The sequence below is a fragment of the Exophiala dermatitidis genome (assembly GCF_000230625.1).
Source record: "Exophiala dermatitidis NIH/UT8656 unplaced genomic scaffold supercont1.7, whole genome shotgun sequence".
Taxonomy (NCBI): domain Eukaryota; kingdom Fungi; phylum Ascomycota; class Eurotiomycetes; order Chaetothyriales; family Herpotrichiellaceae; genus Exophiala; species Exophiala dermatitidis.
In genome coordinates, this window is record NW_008751652.1 from 2,318,452 (window position 1) to 2,335,059 (window position 16,608).

Sequence of the window (16,608 nt, forward strand, 5' to 3'; positions counted from 1 at the left end):
GAAAAAAAAGGTGAAAAATGATTGAAGCGGATCGGAAAAGAGATCGTGCGGCGGTCAAATTAAGGGGGCTTTATGTTATCCAGGAAGGACATGTTCGTTTAGTTGTTGGGAGCCATGGTGACATGTACTGTATACTAAGTTCAGAAAATCATTGAGGCCTCAACTAATAAATGGTACCCGCAACAACGTCACTGGCAGTGATAAAAATATGCCAAGCCTCGCATCCTAAGTACCTACATGTTTGCAACAAGGCTGACTCAGTACGAGTTTAGGTAAGGCACGAGGCATATGTACATGTACCTAACACGGACCTGTTTGAGCCAGTACTCCCATTATTGACGCCAGGATCAATCAATCCAGACTGCTGCAAAAGGGCCGGAAGAACAATGATATTATAATAGTACTTGAAACCACGCAACCACTCTATCTATCTCACATCTCAGACTGGAGGGCCACTGCCGGCGTCTTCACCCTTCTTGTTGCCCTTGATAGATTCGACAAATTCTTTGGCCCATTCTTTTGCCTTTTGAAGTTGGCCATGTAGGAACTGCCACCAAGTGCTCTTTTGTTCTTGACCAGAAGAGTGGTCGCTGTCGCTGTCACCGTCAGCCTCATTATCTGTAGCTGCCGACTCTGACTCTCCATTTCCGTCTTGATCTTGCTCTTGATCTGCGACGATCGCATCCTTATCAGCATTTGGATTGTCAACTGGCAGACCTTGACTCTCAGTCTCATTCTCGTCTTCATTTTCAGGATCCGCCGGAGTTTCAAGCCCAGGAGCGCCAGGATCGCTATGCAACCCCTCCGGTTTCAAAGGAAGCCTCAAAGTGCCATTATTCGGATGCGGAGCAATCCCCAACGAATCACAAACGATATTATACACCTCGGTATTTTGGAAAACCGGCAGACGACTATTAGGTGTATGCGGGAACGCAGGGCCACGAGCGACAAAAATGACGCGCATAAGTGGATGTTCATGGTCATAGCCATGAAGACCTTTTGGCGAGTACTCTTTCCCCGTCTTGAGGGCGTCAGCAACATCAAAATCTTCCTTTGTCACGACGGCCCAGCCTGTCTTGGGGATGATCCAAAGCTCAGCGATCCGGGGATTGTGGGAAAAGTGGTACCGTTCCGGCATTGTTTCGCGGGTATAGACGTCAAAACCACTACCTGGTTTTTTGGCCTCAGCAGATAAATGTTGATACAAGTCCTCCAGGTCTCGATCAGGGTCGTTCAGGCGCAAGCCTCTCAGCGGCCAGCCGTCAATATGGTGGACCAGAGATACATCCATGATATCTTCTAGTTGGATCAGTCGGCTTGTTGAAGTCGTTGCCATGCCGTGGTCTGAGACAATCACAATATTGACAATTTCAGTCAAGTTGCGTACATAAAGTCCTTCGACGAGCATGGTCAACATACTGTCGACATCTGCAATGGTTGCTCTAATCTCGGTACTGTTGGGGCCGTATTTGTGTCCGTCTGCATCGACATTTGGCACGTAAGCCCCGATAAACTGGGGCCGTCTCTCGCTATCTGGTGCAGCTGTAGCTGCATCATCGTCATCACCGGGTAAGTCAAGCCAGTGTAGGATCCGATCGACCTTGCGGGGTAAGGCCTCTGAACCATTGTATTTGTCCAGATAAGTGGGATTCACGTCGGGAATATGTGCTTCGGACCCAGGCCACATGTGAATTGCAGATCTGACACCCTGGTGTTCAGCTGTCACCCAGAGTGGCTCGGCCATCCACCATTTCGGCTGCATTGAGACGCTCAGGTCGGTGTAGTAAAATTCTTCCTCCAACTCGGGATCCCAGAATTGGTTGCTGACAATTCCATGGCTTTCAGGATAGAGGCCGGTAACAAGGGTGAAATGGTTGGGGAACGTGACGGAAGGAAATGACGGAAGCATATATTTCGGAGACACGCCGCTCGCAATGAACGCATTCAAAGCCGGAGTGATGTTGCGATTCAAAAAGTCGGCGCGGAACCCGTCGAGAGATATCAGGATCGTCGTTGGTCTGAAGATGTGGGTGCCGTTGCTGAGTTTAGTGGGTTGGTGGACTGTCGGCGAGAAGGTCCTTCGGGAAGCCTTATAGGCACCGAAAACCAGGGCCACGAACAAAACGATGATGGCGACGTGTATCAACGCCAGGCGGCCACGGTGCGATTGGCGAGGGGGCTTCTTCTCCCATTTTGTACCATCAAGTTCGAATGAATCCAGGGAAGACTGCGAACTTGTGTCTTTGAAACCGCCTTCCATCTCGAAAATCATATCCGATGTCTCTTTGCCCCGTTTGGACCGCTTTGTCCGAGTCTTCCGACGTGTGGTTTTGGTCGTGCCATCTTTCATGCGATCTTTGAGCCGGAGGAGTCCTCGAGCCGGCGCAAACCTGGGGGGCTTGTGCAACAACGCCTCTTGTGCCTCGGACTCTTCCAGGACGTCTCGATCACGGTCTGTGACTGTATCCGCATCATCCTCGCCTTCGCTGTCGGACCCGGAAGTTGGATCGGATGCTACGATGGCGGCGTCGTCATCGTAATGTTTCTCGGAAAGGAGCCCATCGCGGTCGGCGGCCATTGTCATAGAAGCGCGTAGTAATAGGACGACAGGTTTGTCCAGGAAGACGCGTAGAGTGGCATACTAGGAGTAGTGCTAGGGAATAGAAGTTATCTGAACATCGCCCTAAGCGTTTGGGTTTGGTTCAACTGAGGTTTGTGGTTGCAGCGACACAAGGGGGTGAACGGGCGGCACATGGTGATGGCCCCTGCAGAGTCGGTTGAGTCTGGAGAGGGCCTCGTCCTCAGTCTTCACTATCCCCCCACTGGCACTTCAAGTTGGAGCCCCCTCGGCCCCCGTAACTGCGCCACATCGCTACTGCAGCCACAGTCACAGCCACAGCTACTCTTCTCGCTCCTTATAGTATTGGGACAGCCTCGTGCAGCTTCAACCGGTTGGGACTGCTCCCATAAGTAGTGCCTACTCATGTCCACGCTATATCCTACGATACTAGTAACCCACAGCCGGTTCTATGTCGACCGAAACTACTCGCTCAATTGCTGAGAAAGCTGGAACGATTCCTCTGCAGTAATGCCTCAGCTAACGAACTCGGCAAATAGTCCGCACCATATCATAAGTACTTTTGCCGCTAGAGAGACATCAATTGCCCCTGGCTACATCATTTATCGTGGTCTCCTCGCAAATACGGCTCCTTTAGAGCCAACTCGAGCAACCGACGATGTGATAACGATTAAGAGCCATGCGCACGTCGAACACTGGACTCCAGAGGAAGATATACAAAGGCACAATGTGAATGCCACACATGATTACATGCGAGAACGTATCATTTCAGGCTTTTCAGGCCCTTAACACCGAAGACTGCGCTGTTTATCCGTATAACCATGCGTTTGTCTTCACTTGGTAGTTTCACCCATTTCGAACTTGGCAAAAAGTAACGCTCATGACACGAAAGTTCGCGGTACCTGATACTCCAAGAGCTCCAGCAACATCGCTGCACCTCCAACGCCCAACGCTCCAAGAATATTGAATCAGATTCCACTGTAAGAATGGCGACCGAAAGGAGGGCCAGGTCCCGGCCAGTTGTGGTCAACGCCAACGAAGGGGTTGGCGTGGGGCAGCGGCTCGGAATGGCTCACATATGGAACTCCGTCACACGGCAGCACCGAGGCCTCAGGCCCCAGATGAGAGACCGGCAAGGATGCGGCTGATGTCTGAGGCTGCATCTGATCCGGCGAATAAACCATGCCGGTTGGAGCCGCTGAAACACGCATAGGCATCGCGCTGGTGATATAGCCGTGGTTCTGCCCCGGCATGCTGTACGGGAATTGCCAGGGAGATTCAGGTGGCAGTGTTGACGGAGGATGTCCATCGATGCTCATCGTCCCTGGAGATCTGTCATTCGATTTGGGACTCTGAGTGCTCGCTGCCGGGGCGAAGGATCGGCGTTCAGGCAATCGCGTAGCCGGCCCATTTGGATATTGTGGGTTTGATTCATCCAGTATAGGCGGAGTCAACCCCATGCTTTCGAGAATGGAACTGGTGGTTATTGAGCCATTACGCTCGAACTGGGCAGGGTTGGGTCCAGGAAGTCCTGATCCATTCCGACAGTGCCAGTATAGGCGATGAAGGGCTTCTTCCATGACCTCGTGCATTTCCAGATAACTAGAGTGGCGATGCAATCAGTAACGATGCGCGTCAGTCTCGACCATTGGAGGACGGCTTACTATCTTCTTGCTTCTCGTCCCTTTCGGGCAGTGTATACACATGGTGTCTGGCTGAAGCGACAATTTTCACACTCAACGGCGCCATCGCACTAGGACTGTCAGCATGCTGCTCACACAGAAGAAGCGAACACCACCCACCTTCGCCTTTTTCAGCCTACACCGATCACAGGCTCTAGATGCCCGTTGCTTAGCCTTGTCAGTAATCGAACTGCGTCTTTCCGCCTTGTGCTGTTCACTTGACATTGTCTGTTGAAGAAAACTTTGGAGGACAGGTTTTGAGTGGATAGCACTGGAAATTAGTAGTTTTAACCCTCGAGGCAAATAAATACAGGACAGAGCATCAAGCTCGATCACAGACGTAGTGGGAAGCACCATTTTGCTCGAAGCGCCACTTGGAATCATCGCTGGGCAAGGCGCAAACGCAATCAAAACCTCTGGATAAAGACTCCGGGCTGACCAGAGAGCACACTAGTACCAAACTTGATGGAAATTGTTCAACTGCCTGATCCGCAAGTGGTCATTAGCACACATGTCAGCACCGTATCGTCCAAGTTGCGACGATGGATCGTAGATGCTGGCGACATTGGTTCCGAGCACCACACGTAGGACCCTCGGTTCTAGAACAGGAACAAGAAGCGTTGATGGACATTCGGACCAACAAACAAAGTGGAAGCTGGAATTTATCTCCGGCCTTCGTATGATTGTGGTTGGGCGCCCGCTTCAACACGCCGGAATCCTCAGTCAGTTCCGCACACCAGGCGACCTATCACAACGCAGTCTCTGCACATCGACGTCACCTGTTGATCATGATCATGCCAGCCAGGCACACTACTACAACTACTACAACTACAGTGTACACCTAGTAGTACTGTGCAGTGCCGGTATTTCCTCGCGCCCACGCAGCTTCCTGGTCATGTCAGAGCCGACCTGAGATAATACTTTGTTTCTCAACCTGGTCGGCAATAACCCGGGGGCCACGCCTCGACGGAATAATACGACTTTCCGGGCAGGCTAAACGCAATAATAATGGTCTCGATGCCGGTGGGCACAATGCGAACGTACAACATTTGTACAACACTGGCACCTGTCGTGCCTCTCGGTTTCTTCCGAGGACCACTATCTAAGGTTGTCCAATATTTCGGAGGGTCACTCGCAAATAATGGCATTTTCCTCTGCTTTTCGTCGCATGATGGCAGTCATCGCTCCACTGTAGACGGCGTGCATATCCACGCCAATGGGCGCAAGATGATTGGAACTCAATCTCTGTTATGAAGCGGCGTGTTGTGGTGATCAAAGTTGTGATGACATAAGCGACAATTTTTCGCGGGGCACTGCGCCGCCGCAAGAAATTATTGCAGGTGCGGTCACCGCAATAATAATAATTTTTGCGGCTCGCCAGGGTCCTCGTCTTGTACGGTGCGTGCCAGTCCCGCTGCGAGACTCGGTCTGTTCAACCCTCGCTTGCCATGTCACTGCCCTTCAGGTTCAAAGCAGGAGGCTCGACAACAAGGACTGCCACCATGGGGCCGATCAATTCTTCCGGTCACCATCACAGGAGTACCACCAAGACTGAACACAAGCCCTTTAAATCCCGGTTCGCCTCCAAAGGCGCTCTGAAGGACAAGGCAAAAGGTACCGGAGACATACACCAGGATGTTCGGCTCTATACTGACACCGACGCAGGAAAGGTTGAGAGACCTGAAAAAGGCCAGAGGAAGACTCCACATCAACAAGTCATGTCGAAACTGGCCAGACGCAACCAGGCGAAACAACTTCGAATGCACCATAAGGACAAGAGGGAGGGCGAAGAGAACATTTTCCAAGGCACAGACGGCGCGGCAAAACATATTGCCATTATTCCCCTATCGAAAGATATAGATGCGTACTCTGCTATTCGTTCCCTGAACGAGAGTGTCGACGTTCCTGGGCCTGACTCTTCGACCGGCACTGTTCCTGTTCGAGTTGAACGATTCCGCCGAAACCTGCTATATCTACCATCATCCTTCAATTTGCTCAACGCCCTCGATGTCGCCAAATTGGCCGACTGGGTTATTTTTGTCCTTGATGCAGACCAGACCTTTGGCGAAGAGGAGGACATGTTTCTGAAGGCACTGGAGGGTCAAGGGATTACCAACGTTACGGCGGTGGTGAGAAACGTTGACGCCAAAGTGCCTGCAGCAAAGAGATCGCGACACCTCACCGACCTGAAAATCGCCATCGGCCGATACTTTCCAGCCCTCGACAAGTTGTCTAGTCTCGACAACAAATCCGATTGCGCCAATCTGGTCCGAAGCATCTGCACAGCATCCACCAAAGGAATCCGCTGGCGAGATGACAGAAGCTGGATGTTGACTGAAGATGTCGACTGGAGTCCACCCGTCGATGGCGACTCCACCACTACCGTTACCCTCACAGGAACCATAAGAGGAAAGGCGCTGAACCCAGATAGGCTTGTCCATGTCCCGGGATGGGGGGACTTTCAGATCAACGCGATAAGAGAGCTGTCAGGCCAAGGGCGGAAACGCAAAGCCGACGAGATGGATGCAGACGAACCGCTGAAGGAGTGGAAGCCAACAGCGGACCAGGACGATCTAGCAGAACTGGCGCCAGAACAAGCGGAAATGCACGACATTTCCAGCACGGTAGCAACCAACGAGCACAAGGGTGTCCTTCTCGACGACCACCATTACTTCTCCGACGACAATTCGCACATTCCTCCTCCACCCAAGAAACTACCCAAAGGAACTTCCAACTACCAAGCGGCGTGGTATTTGGAAGACGTGTCCGATTCGGACTCGGATTATCTTGACGAAGACAACGACGGTGATGTTGCCATGGATGCCGAAGATGCAGCTTCAGCTGGACCAGAAGATGGAGCTGTATTCAATAGAGACGCCATGACCGAAGCTGGCCCATCAGAATACCCCGAATCTGAAATGCACGTTGATGCCGATGAAGAAGAGGAAGCCCGCCAGCTGCAAGAGTTCCGAGACAGCCGGAAAAAAGAGGCCGAAGAGGATCTGGAGTTTCCCGACGAAATCGAACTTCATCCCGAGGTTTTGGCACGAGAAAGGCTGGCGAAATATCGCGGCCTCAAAAGCTTACGGACAAGCGAATGGAATCACGCGGCCGACCAACCCTACGAACCACTGGAGCACAAACGCCTCCTCCAAGTCGCCGACTACAAGAAATCATACAGTGCCGCGCTGAAAGAGACGTTGGCCGGCGGAGTTCTGGCCGGCACCAGAGTTCAAATTGAACTGCGCGATGTCCCCGTGTCTCTCGCTTCGAAACCCGCTCCTTCAGCTTTATTCTCGCTTCTTCGCCATGAACACAAACACGCAGTCATCAATTTGAATCTCACGCTGCACTCGGACCTCGAGGGTCCCGTCAAGTCTAAGGACGAGCTCATCGTCCAGATCGGTCACCGGCGGCTTATCATCAACCCGGTCTTTTCGGCGTCTGGCCAGACTCCCAATGACGTGCACAAGTTTGATCGGTTCTTGCATCCCGGTCGCACGGCCATTGCAACATTCACGGGCCCCTTGACATGGGGTTCTGTGCCTGTATTGGTTTTCCGCCGCAAGACTACGTCCGCCCAAAAGAGCGAAGCTGATGAAATGGACGAGGCACCCGCTCTTGTCGACTCTACCGCCAATTTGACGTCGGCTCTCGAATTGATCGGCACAGCCACGACTCTGCCACCCTCTTCGTCTCGCGTGGTTGCCAAACGAGTCATTCTGACTGGTCACCCATTCAAGATCCACAAGAAACTCGTGACGGTGAGATATATGTTCTTCAACCGCGAAGACGTGGCTTGGTTTGCCGCTCTGCCGCTGTGGACCAAGCGGGGCCGTCAAGGGTTTATCAAGGAACCGCTGGGTACACATGGGTATTTCAAGGCCACGTTTGACGGCAAGATCAATCCCATGGATGCTATTGGTGTCAGTCTGTACAAGAGGGTGTGGCCTCGACCCGCGAGAGTGTTGGAATGATCGATCAGATTACCATTGGATCTGCCGCTAGAACTAGCATTATGGTTGCCAACGCTGGCTGCCGGGACGGAAGGATTGATTAACCAGCCTCTCTCTTCAACCAGGCTGTTTTTCACGCATTAACGAACCGAACGGATTTCTTCCACGACAAGAAACGATTTTACTTTTTCTTTTGGGTATAGAATAGACGAGACTAGATCGTCTCAATCAATTGAGAAATACAATCATCCACTTTGGGCAGACAGCCAGTATGTTTTCTGCAGCTCGTTGCTCTGCTCGCGGCGAACATGGTCGCTTGCAGTGCGTCAAACCCCCTCTCTGACGCCGAAGTCATAATCATCTTGAAATTTCAAGGTAGAGCGAATCCTAGTAGTCGTCCAGGATGTAGGATTAGTGGCTGGCGTACTAGTGTTCAAGTATCGAGTTCAGATTCCTCGTTCCACAGGTCGTGTTATGTTGTGACTTCGGCAAGCTTCTCCTCCAGGATTCGCATCGTTTCGTCCATTCTTGCCCGTCTCTCAGACCGGTCCCGTTGAATTGCCTCCGTTGCCGCTGTCCCTTTTTTGTATTTCTGTAGGCGACCCATGCCTTCACGAAGTCCAACCATGCTTTGCCCACGGACTGTGATAAGTATATATATAGCTTGCGCCATCGGTGATGCCATCTTCTATTTCTCCTAGACCGTGTTGTTGTTGCTTCTATAGGCCACTTCGTAGTTTTCGGCCGAGTCAAGTGTCCACAGTGCCTCGCCGGTCCACTTCTTGAGTTCGTCCCAGGCGACCTCGACGGCGAAATCGAATACTTTCCTGCTCCTCAATGTATTTATCAACATCCTTTATACTTGCGAGGTATAAGGTCGCAGTGCCGACAGCTGGGGGACAATGATGGCCAGGCCAGGCTTTCCAAGTGAGCGAGCATATTGTTGATTGTTTCATCTCTGATTCTGTGTGATGAAAGCATGATTTCGGCCAGGCTTTCCAAGTGGGAGAGGGAGAGTCGGCTGTTGACTGTGTGGCATTTCATTGTCTGGTGATGCTTCGTTCAGTTCGCCACGCCACGTTCTCGCTGGTCCGACCCATGGATGGGCATAATGCAATCTCGGGCGTTTTGATCAAAACTGTTCTTTAGATCTCAGCTTCCCACAATACAGTCGACATCGCATTTCTGCCGTAGTTGCTTGGCCATGGAAACTAGGGCTTTCCCTGGCAGACATAACACTGGTCCCCAATGTTGTTCCCAGTGTTGGCCCTGCAGGTTTCTCCTCCACTGCTGGGTGCGTACCGTACTCTGAAAGGCCTCAGGCCTTTCGAGTTCGAACATTCCAATGTGCCCGTACTTCTTGAACGGGGAGTTGGAGCATCAAGTGGGGCATCTCATCCCATCCCATCCGGAAGGATTGAATTTCCAAGGGAGCTCACGCCGTCTATCTTGACGCCGACTTATGTGCATCATATGCCTTGATTGTCGCCCCATCAAAGACGGAGCGCGCGGGCTGTTGCTTTGCCTTCGGCCTCCGGTTCAGGGAAAAGTGTATATGTATATATAGGGGATGTAGATTGTTGTGACCGAAACGGAACCAACCATGTCGTGGTAGTTCGCTTTGGACGAATGCAGTTCACGTTCGTGTTCTTTCTGACGACTGGCACACAGAAAAGGCGGGCCCGGACCCGCGAACGACAACTATGTCGACTGCAGAAGATGAGTTGACCACAAGTGGGTCAGAGGAGATTGGAACACAATTCACTCCTCTCCTCGGGCAGTGCGTAGGAAGGCAAGGGGGGCCCCAAGGATAATACTCCATGACAGTCATGTCGACGTGGTCGGGTCTCCTACACCAGGTACATGAGGTGTCGATCTCTGCCAACTGAATCCGACGCCCACTTCCTCCCCCTATGGCTGGTGCCAATCATATGGATGCGTCGACCGAAATGTCTCAGTGTGCCGGTAAAACGACCGTCCACTCATCCACTTCCAGGCCTCCCTCCATCACTCGGTAGAGTTTGAAAGAATCGCCTGGGAACACAGCTGCGATTGATCGAGCAATGCAATCACAGGGGTCGCGCTAGTCCGACACAGCTTGTTTTGGCAAATCTTTCTCTCCCCGATCTTCAAAGTAATCATGTGTTGTTGTTGGTTGGCGGGCGACCTTCCCAAGCGTGAGCTTGAGACCCTGCAAAGGGATCAGGTCGGCGTGGCGGGCGAACAACATGATCACGCCTTGTGCCCCGTGGTGTGCATCTCTTGACCATCGGTGTTGGTTTTGTTGCACCTTGGCGTGTCTCGTGCAGGCGGCTCCAGGCTTTGATGATTTCTCTCACTCACTAATGTATGATCGAGATGGTGAGGGGAGGGGTGAGATTCGGATGTATAAATATGTATAATATCTCCAGAGCCTCCGGCTGGGACTGCGACGGGGAGCAACAAATGAGTGTATGTCGCCTCAACAAGACTGGAATGTTAGTATCCAGTCTTTCTGGCTTTGTAAGTGTCATGCTGCTCGTCAGGACCGACCGACCCACTGACCGACTTCGTCATAGTTATAGTTTCTTTTCTTTCCCTTGCTGCACATGGAGTGCCGTCTGTAGTGACCCCCCATTTCGCCGGCGCCCTTGAGCCTTCTTCTTCAATTCGTGTCCGTTGACCTTCAGTTCGGCTCGCCTTGCCGTAGTCCTGCCTGGTCCGAAACGAAACCATACCTCGACCTTGCCTCCATTCCGGTCTTAAACAAACTGACGTATAATCGACGACCTGGTGACATGGGGACATAGGGTCGGAACGTGCAGTACAGTGCGGCCAATGAAAGGAGAATAAGTCGCAGAGCCTCCGGGTGCATCCAGTTGCTGCCGGCCCGTTGGTGTGGCTGGTGTTGCCCACTTGCCCTGAAGCAACCGACTCGGCCCAAAGCCTCCATTCTTGACTCTTGCCATCGTGAAAGATGAAGTCTTCGTCTTTGGTCCCAACACGGCGGAGACTGCGGACGACAAAACGTCACTTGTAGGAGGGGGAGGAGGAGGAGGAGGCAAACCCTCTGCTGTCTTGAAACGGCGAGTCCCCGCGGGCGGCGATAGCAGGGGACCATCGAGGAAGCCAGCAGTGTCCCAGAACGAGGAGTCCTGCTCCTGGTCACCAGGTGCAGAGCGACTATGCACATATCATTTCTCCGACGTTGAAGACTAGGGAAAGACATGATTTCGAGTTTATGTCGACAAGGGCGGACGGTCAGCAATGTTTGCCTCCTCCCTGACACTTGCAGTTCCTCAGCCTTCTCCTTGTCCCATGGCCCACTCCTTCCCAGCCGCGTTCTTTGGCCTCGTTGATCCAGAAGAGCCCAATTTTCAGGCATCATCTTCAAAAATTATTTCGGGACAACCAATTTTCAGGTCGCCACCTTTATACAGTATATACGTCGTGTTTGATCCATAGCCGGCCCAGCGGCCGATTCCACTCTCCACGTCTTCGGAAACACATAGTTTGACTATGCGGAGAATTCCAACCGAGGGGCCATGTGAGCAGGGTTGAGCGACCGCGTCGACCGCGTTGCCTCAAGGCCATATTTCATCGCACAGCGGATTACTCGATATGCCTGAGGTGCGTCGTGGAGCGTGGTCTGTATCAGACCAAAATTCCATTTTGTAGGCATGCCGTCAGACGCCACGTCCGGTTTGGCCTCCATTGATCAAGCAGGATATTTCAGCTGGGAGTTTGTCGTCCTGAGACGGATAAGAACGCAAAAGGATGTGACGCTAAAGTTCGGTTCGTAGACTGTGCATTGGTGCCTCCGGATGGTCAGGTGGGCTGAAGTTGTCTCCTGTATGGAGGTCTGGTCAACACCCTTCTGGGCGGCATTTTCGAAGGCGACATTTATGTGATCAATCAACAGGCAATTCAGCAGGAATTTATCCAAGTCCCTCAAGCTTGCTTCGTGAATTTCGTGTTCGTGACTGGATGAAGAGTAGCATGTCATCGGAACCGATCGATGAAGCAGTTGTGGCTCGTCGGTTTTCCAGCGGCAGACCTCTTCCATGCAAGGATTTGCATCGAACAGCAAGGGGCGAGACAGGGGGCGCAAGAGGATTAGAATGCGAGGACGGCTGCTGTGTCGCCCCAACTGAAGGAAACCGAGCGCCAGAGGAGCCTCATAAGGTGTTACCCTGTTGAACAACGATTACCTCTCTCAATATAACCCTCCACCCACTCCTAGTACATCTTGCAGTTTGAGTCAAGGGGGTCTCCAATGAGGTCAAAGAAAGGCCAAGTGAATGCGCCGGCATGTGGATGTGTCGGCACGTCTCTAACAAGAACTAGTAGTCGTACTCGTTCATCTGCATCATTTGTCCCTCTCCACGAGCAAGTTGTGTAAGTTTCGTTACTCTTCAACAAGGCGAAGAGAATGTGTCGGTGTGTTTGTATGATATACTGAACCCATTGCTCGAGTCAACAGCGATGTGATGGAAGATCACAGACGCCGCTGTAGCTGTGCGAGTCTTGCTGTCTCCAAATCATGCCCTACATCATCGTGTTGGACGACAGCAAGGTAATGCAGCCAGGTCCACCCCGGTGCTTCTAGAGTTCTTGCTCTTGGCCGAAGCCTCCGCAGTTGCAGGAGACTTCCTTTGGGGACCAGCTCTGGCGTCTTCTGCTGTGATAGCCGCTTGCAGAGCAATGCAACGACGGTGTATTCAATGGCCTTATTTGATTCCTCAAAAACAGCTATGTCTTTCTGCTGCTTGGCTGTTCTTCGTCCTTGGAATTCACGGAAAGGGGATCTGCTGTTGTTCGAGTTGGTCCTCCTTCAATTCGAGGGAGGTTTCGAGGCCTTCCAGGGTACCAGCTTGAGCGCAGCACGAGCATCCTTACGCTCTTCAATATTGCCGCACTTGGCCTTCAAGGCTAGCTGAGTGGCCTGGATATGCTGTTGGGCCAATGCGGCCTTCTCCTTGGCCTCTAGAGAAGCCTCGAGCATAGCAAGAGCGTCTTTCGAAAGTTCCAAAGCAGCCAGGTTACCCTGGTGCTTCTAGATAACTTGCTCCTGGCTCTTGACAGAAGCCTCTGCAGTAGCTAGAGACTTCTTTTGCTGGGAGATTTTGGCGTCTTTGGCCTCTACTTGAGCCTTTAAAGACACCACAGCCTCTTCAACCGCCTTGTTTGCTTCCTCCAAAGCAGACAGCTCATCCTGTAGATCTTTGATCTGCTCCTCCCTGGTTTCGGTGGCAGTCTGCAGGGCGGCCAGAGCATACTCCGGCTCTCTCTCTCTCTCTCTTTGATATCGGAGGCCACTGCAGTCGCCTGTAGCTCTTCGATGGTCTGTTTGGCAGAGGCAAGTTTTGCCTCAAGGTCAGCGATTGATGCTTCCTTCTGGGCATCCTTGGCCTGTGGGGCTTCGCGCTTGTTTGGCCTTGTCGACCACTTCCACCTCCACCTCCGCACCGGCGCATGCATGTCATGAAAGATGCGAAGAAGCAACCGAAGTCGAACCAGGAGCAGGGCAACCCAAGGGATCAGGGGATGCCATTCACGACCGTATGGTCCGTCTTTGTACCATCCGTTACTGTCATCCCAGTTGGTTTGTCGTTGCGAAGACGTCGTAGATGGCGGAATTCAAGTTATGTATATAGCAGGTAGTTAAAGCGGCGGCGCACGCAATGCAATGATAACTGCTGCATGGGGCAGGACCGCCTTAAACCGGCAACATCGATATCGACTTTGCAAGATTGTTGGAACAAGGCTTGAACCGGCCTCTCACTCTTCACTCTAGGTGGGGGAGGTGCAGTAGTAGTGTTGTTGTGTTGATATATATGGCTCCACTGTCCAGAAAAGAAAGATCATGGACAATGACATGGACCTAGGTTATATATTCATGTTCATGGGGATGATTGCCCCAGTTTGAACCACTCTTGACGATCAAAGAACCGGGCTATCTAGCAAGCAGGCGACCAAGCGATCAAACTATCAAGCAGGCTATCAAGCTACAGTATCAAGTGATCAAGCTATCAAGCAAGTTGGCAAACTACAGGATCAAGCAACAAGCCCATCAACCACCAAGGCTGGCTATCAACCACCGATCATTCAACCAGCCACTCGTCCCAACCTCTCAATATCCCGCTTCACACTCTCCATTTCCCCCTCGATCTCCCTGTACCTCGCGCCCAATTTCTGCATAATCTGCTCTCCACCTCCACCTGTCTTTTGTTGTTCCTCTGGTCTTAGGACGGCATCATACTCTTCCAACAGCCGCTCCAACGCATCAAGGCGCTCATCAGCCTCGACTTCCTCTCTATCCATATCGCGAAGCCGCTGAGCAAGACCGTCAGTGTCAGAGTCCACAACTCCGTCCCCACGCGTTCTATTCCTTCCCAAATCCCTCTTAGTCTCAAGCACAGCCACCCTCGTCTTCAACTCCATGGCTTCAGCGACAGTTTTGAGAAACCCAAGTCTCGCCATCGAGTGTCGGTGCAATACGCCGTGCTTGGATCTTTCCAGATGTTGGAGCTGTAGACAATTCAATTCACGTTGGAGGGCGAGCAGGGTTTGTGAATGACATGTCACGTCGGATAAGCGCTTTGCAAGAACGTCGGATTGCAGATGTCGGAGTTGGGACAGTTGTCCTTCGATGTGGTTGGATAGTAGGGGTCGTGATTCTCCAGAGGTCTGGGAGCGGACTGTTCTAGTAGTAGTAGTAGATTTGGCTGTAGTCGTGGTAGTTGTAGCAAGCGCAGCGATATCCTCCAGCATGGACTCAACTTCCACGAGTCGAGACCCGAGCAGCTCCCCCACCAACGGGAGGCTGTCTTTGAAGCGAGCAATCTCCTCTTCCAGAAGGTGGTGTAGCTGCAGCTCGCTTGTTTGGTCTTCCTTGTTTCCACTCTCACTCTCTGCCGCCAGCCGTGTAGGGAATTCCTGTTTCGTAGAGGACCTGTTCAGGCTCATGCTCGTACTAACATCCAGATACGCCGAAATGAGAAGCAATAAATCCCTCAACTCACTCTGCTGCGCCTTAGCAGTCTCCGTCGTCGATTTCGATATCTGGGACTGCCAGTGTGCTAGGGTTGTGGTTGTAGTTGTAGACTGCCGCTCCCCAATCCTATCTGCCTCAACTTCATCTGGCTCGAGGCTTCGATCTCCCATGCTCCCACAGTATGTGACGTCGGCAAGCAGCGAGCGCAGAATATACGCTTTCATCCTATTGACTCGGTGTTGTTGCAGTCTCTCTTCGAAACTAGCCGTCTTGGTCTTGGGCTTCTTCCCAGTCCGTATCCTGTCATTTGGAAGATTCCTGTCCGGTAATCGCTGCCCCCAATCAGCATCGAGTGACTTCCACTGCTGCTGCTCGCCAACGTCTTCATCTTCGTCTTCATCTTCATCTTCAACATCTTCGTCATCGTCATCGGGATCCGGGCCTTCAACTCCATCATACCGCTCATACCCGGTCCCGCCATCGAGCCTCAGTCCAGTCATGGCCGCACCCAACGAATCTTCACCCGATCCTTCTCCTCCATCCCCATCCCGGTCCCCATCCCAGCGGTTCCCCAGGTTTCGTCGTGACGCATCACTCCGCAAGATTTCAGTCGTGAGCTGTTCCCACAGCCGAGCGAACTCCGGGTTCGCTGTTAGCGTAGATTCGGGTAATGGAGGAATCATGGTTTGGATACACGACCGAAGTTCTCAGCCTTCACTCCTCACTCCTCACTCCCCAGCGCACGGCGCTCGTCAAACAAGGCGAGACCAGATAGACGACAAGTTGACAAGCTGCCCAGCTCAGATCTTGTCTAGGTCTGTTAAACGGAGTCGTATAGTCGTCGCGCTCCGCTGTATCAATCCCCAGAACAGACTTTCAGCAGATCCACATGCGGCTGGCAGCATCACACGCAATGATAATTACCCTCTGCGACAAAACCGATTGGATCCCCTCCGTCTCAATCTCTCAGACCAGAAAAGACCAGTTCGTCACAATATCCCCATGCCAGAAATTGATCCCCAATTTAAACGAACCTCCTGGCCCGGCCGGGTTCGAAGCGAAAATCACAGATTCGAGTCAAACTCCCCACTCCCACAGTGACGGGATTACTTGTGTGTGGACAACAACGCGATCGAAGTCTTCATCAACCACCTCAAAAATCGAGGACAGCCGCGCGATCCTCAATCAAAAAAAGCATCACCTCATGCGGCCAGGCAGAGAATCGGCAGTCGGACCAAAGAAGCTCTTGTAGAAGTGTTGGAGTTGGAATCCCGAGTCCGGAATTTCACAGCGACCAGTGTTCCGTATGGACAAAACCGCGACCCAGCAATGACATTGAAGACTGCAGGTGACAACGGCCGCGTTATGCTGTATCAAAACCTGTCACTCCAGCAGTGAGAACGAGAACCGGCAGTG

At 52.2% G+C, this 16,608-nt stretch overlaps 5 protein-coding genes across 5 annotated transcripts; 1 reads left to right on the forward strand and 4 right to left on the reverse strand.

Annotated features, from left to right (window-relative positions):
- Positions 1 to 439: 439 nt before the first annotated feature.
- On the reverse strand, positions 440 to 2,584 carry HMPREF1120_08638 (nucleotide pyrophosphatase; the record flags this gene model as incomplete). The annotated part of the gene is made up of 1 exon (XM_009162901.1): positions 440 to 2,584. The coding sequence occupies one exon, from the start codon at positions 2,582 to 2,584 to the stop codon at positions 440 to 442; it is 2,145 nt and encodes a 714-aa protein (XP_009161149.1).
- Positions 2,585 to 3,169: 585 nt separating this feature from the next.
- On the reverse strand, positions 3,170 to 4,904 carry HMPREF1120_08639 (uncharacterized protein). Its single transcript, XM_009162902.1, has 3 exons — positions 4,381 to 4,904; positions 4,243 to 4,331; positions 3,170 to 4,180 (listed from the first exon to the last, which is right to left on the reverse strand). Exons 1-3 carry the CDS (start codon positions 4,642 to 4,644, stop codon positions 3,547 to 3,549), a joined length of 987 nt encoding a protein of 328 aa, XP_009161150.1. The 5' UTR covers positions 4,645 to 4,904; the 3' UTR covers positions 3,170 to 3,546.
- Positions 4,905 to 5,088: 184 nt separating this feature from the next.
- Positions 5,089 to 8,552, forward strand: HMPREF1120_08640 (pyruvate dehydrogenase E1 component subunit beta). Its single transcript, XM_009162903.1, has 2 exons — positions 5,089 to 5,874; positions 5,926 to 8,552. The coding sequence occupies exons 1-2, from the start codon at positions 5,709 to 5,711 to the stop codon at positions 8,235 to 8,237; spliced, it is 2,478 nt and encodes an 825-aa protein (XP_009161151.1). The 5' UTR covers positions 5,089 to 5,708; the 3' UTR covers positions 8,238 to 8,552.
- Positions 8,553 to 13,029: 4,477 nt separating this feature from the next.
- On the reverse strand, positions 13,030 to 13,676 carry HMPREF1120_08641 (uncharacterized protein; the record flags this gene model as incomplete). The annotated part of the gene is made up of 2 exons (XM_009162904.1): positions 13,030 to 13,211; positions 13,475 to 13,676. The coding sequence occupies 2 exons, from the start codon at positions 13,674 to 13,676 to the stop codon at positions 13,030 to 13,032; spliced, it is 384 nt and encodes a 127-aa protein (XP_009161152.1).
- A 627-nt stretch (positions 13,677 to 14,303) lies between these two features.
- On the reverse strand, positions 14,304 to 15,875 carry HMPREF1120_08642 (uncharacterized protein; the record flags this gene model as incomplete). Its single annotated transcript, XM_009162905.1, has 1 exon — positions 14,304 to 15,875. One exon carries the CDS (start codon positions 15,873 to 15,875, stop codon positions 14,304 to 14,306), a length of 1,572 nt encoding a protein of 523 aa, XP_009161153.1.
- Positions 15,876 to 16,608: the final 733 nt, after the last annotated feature.

Coding starts and splice junctions, on each gene's coding strand:
- HMPREF1120_08639 (XM_009162902.1), bottom strand. CDS start 4,644: ATGATTCCAAGTGGCGCTTCGAGCAAAATGGTGCTTCCCACTACGTCT. Junction 4,332..4,380: donor GTAGGCTGAAAAAGGCGAAG/GTGGGTGGTGTT, acceptor TGACAGTCCTAG/TGCGATGGCGCCGTTGAGTG. Junction 4,181..4,242: donor GGACGAGAAGCAAGAAGATA/GTAAGCCGTCCT, acceptor TCGCCACTCTAG/TTATCTGGAAATGCACGAGG.
- HMPREF1120_08640 (XM_009162903.1), top strand. CDS start 5,709: ATGTCACTGCCCTTCAGGTTCAAAGCAGGAGGCTCGACAACAAGGACT. Junction 5,875..5,925: donor TCTGAAGGACAAGGCAAAAG/GTACCGGAGACA, acceptor ACACCGACGCAG/GAAAGGTTGAGAGACCTGAA.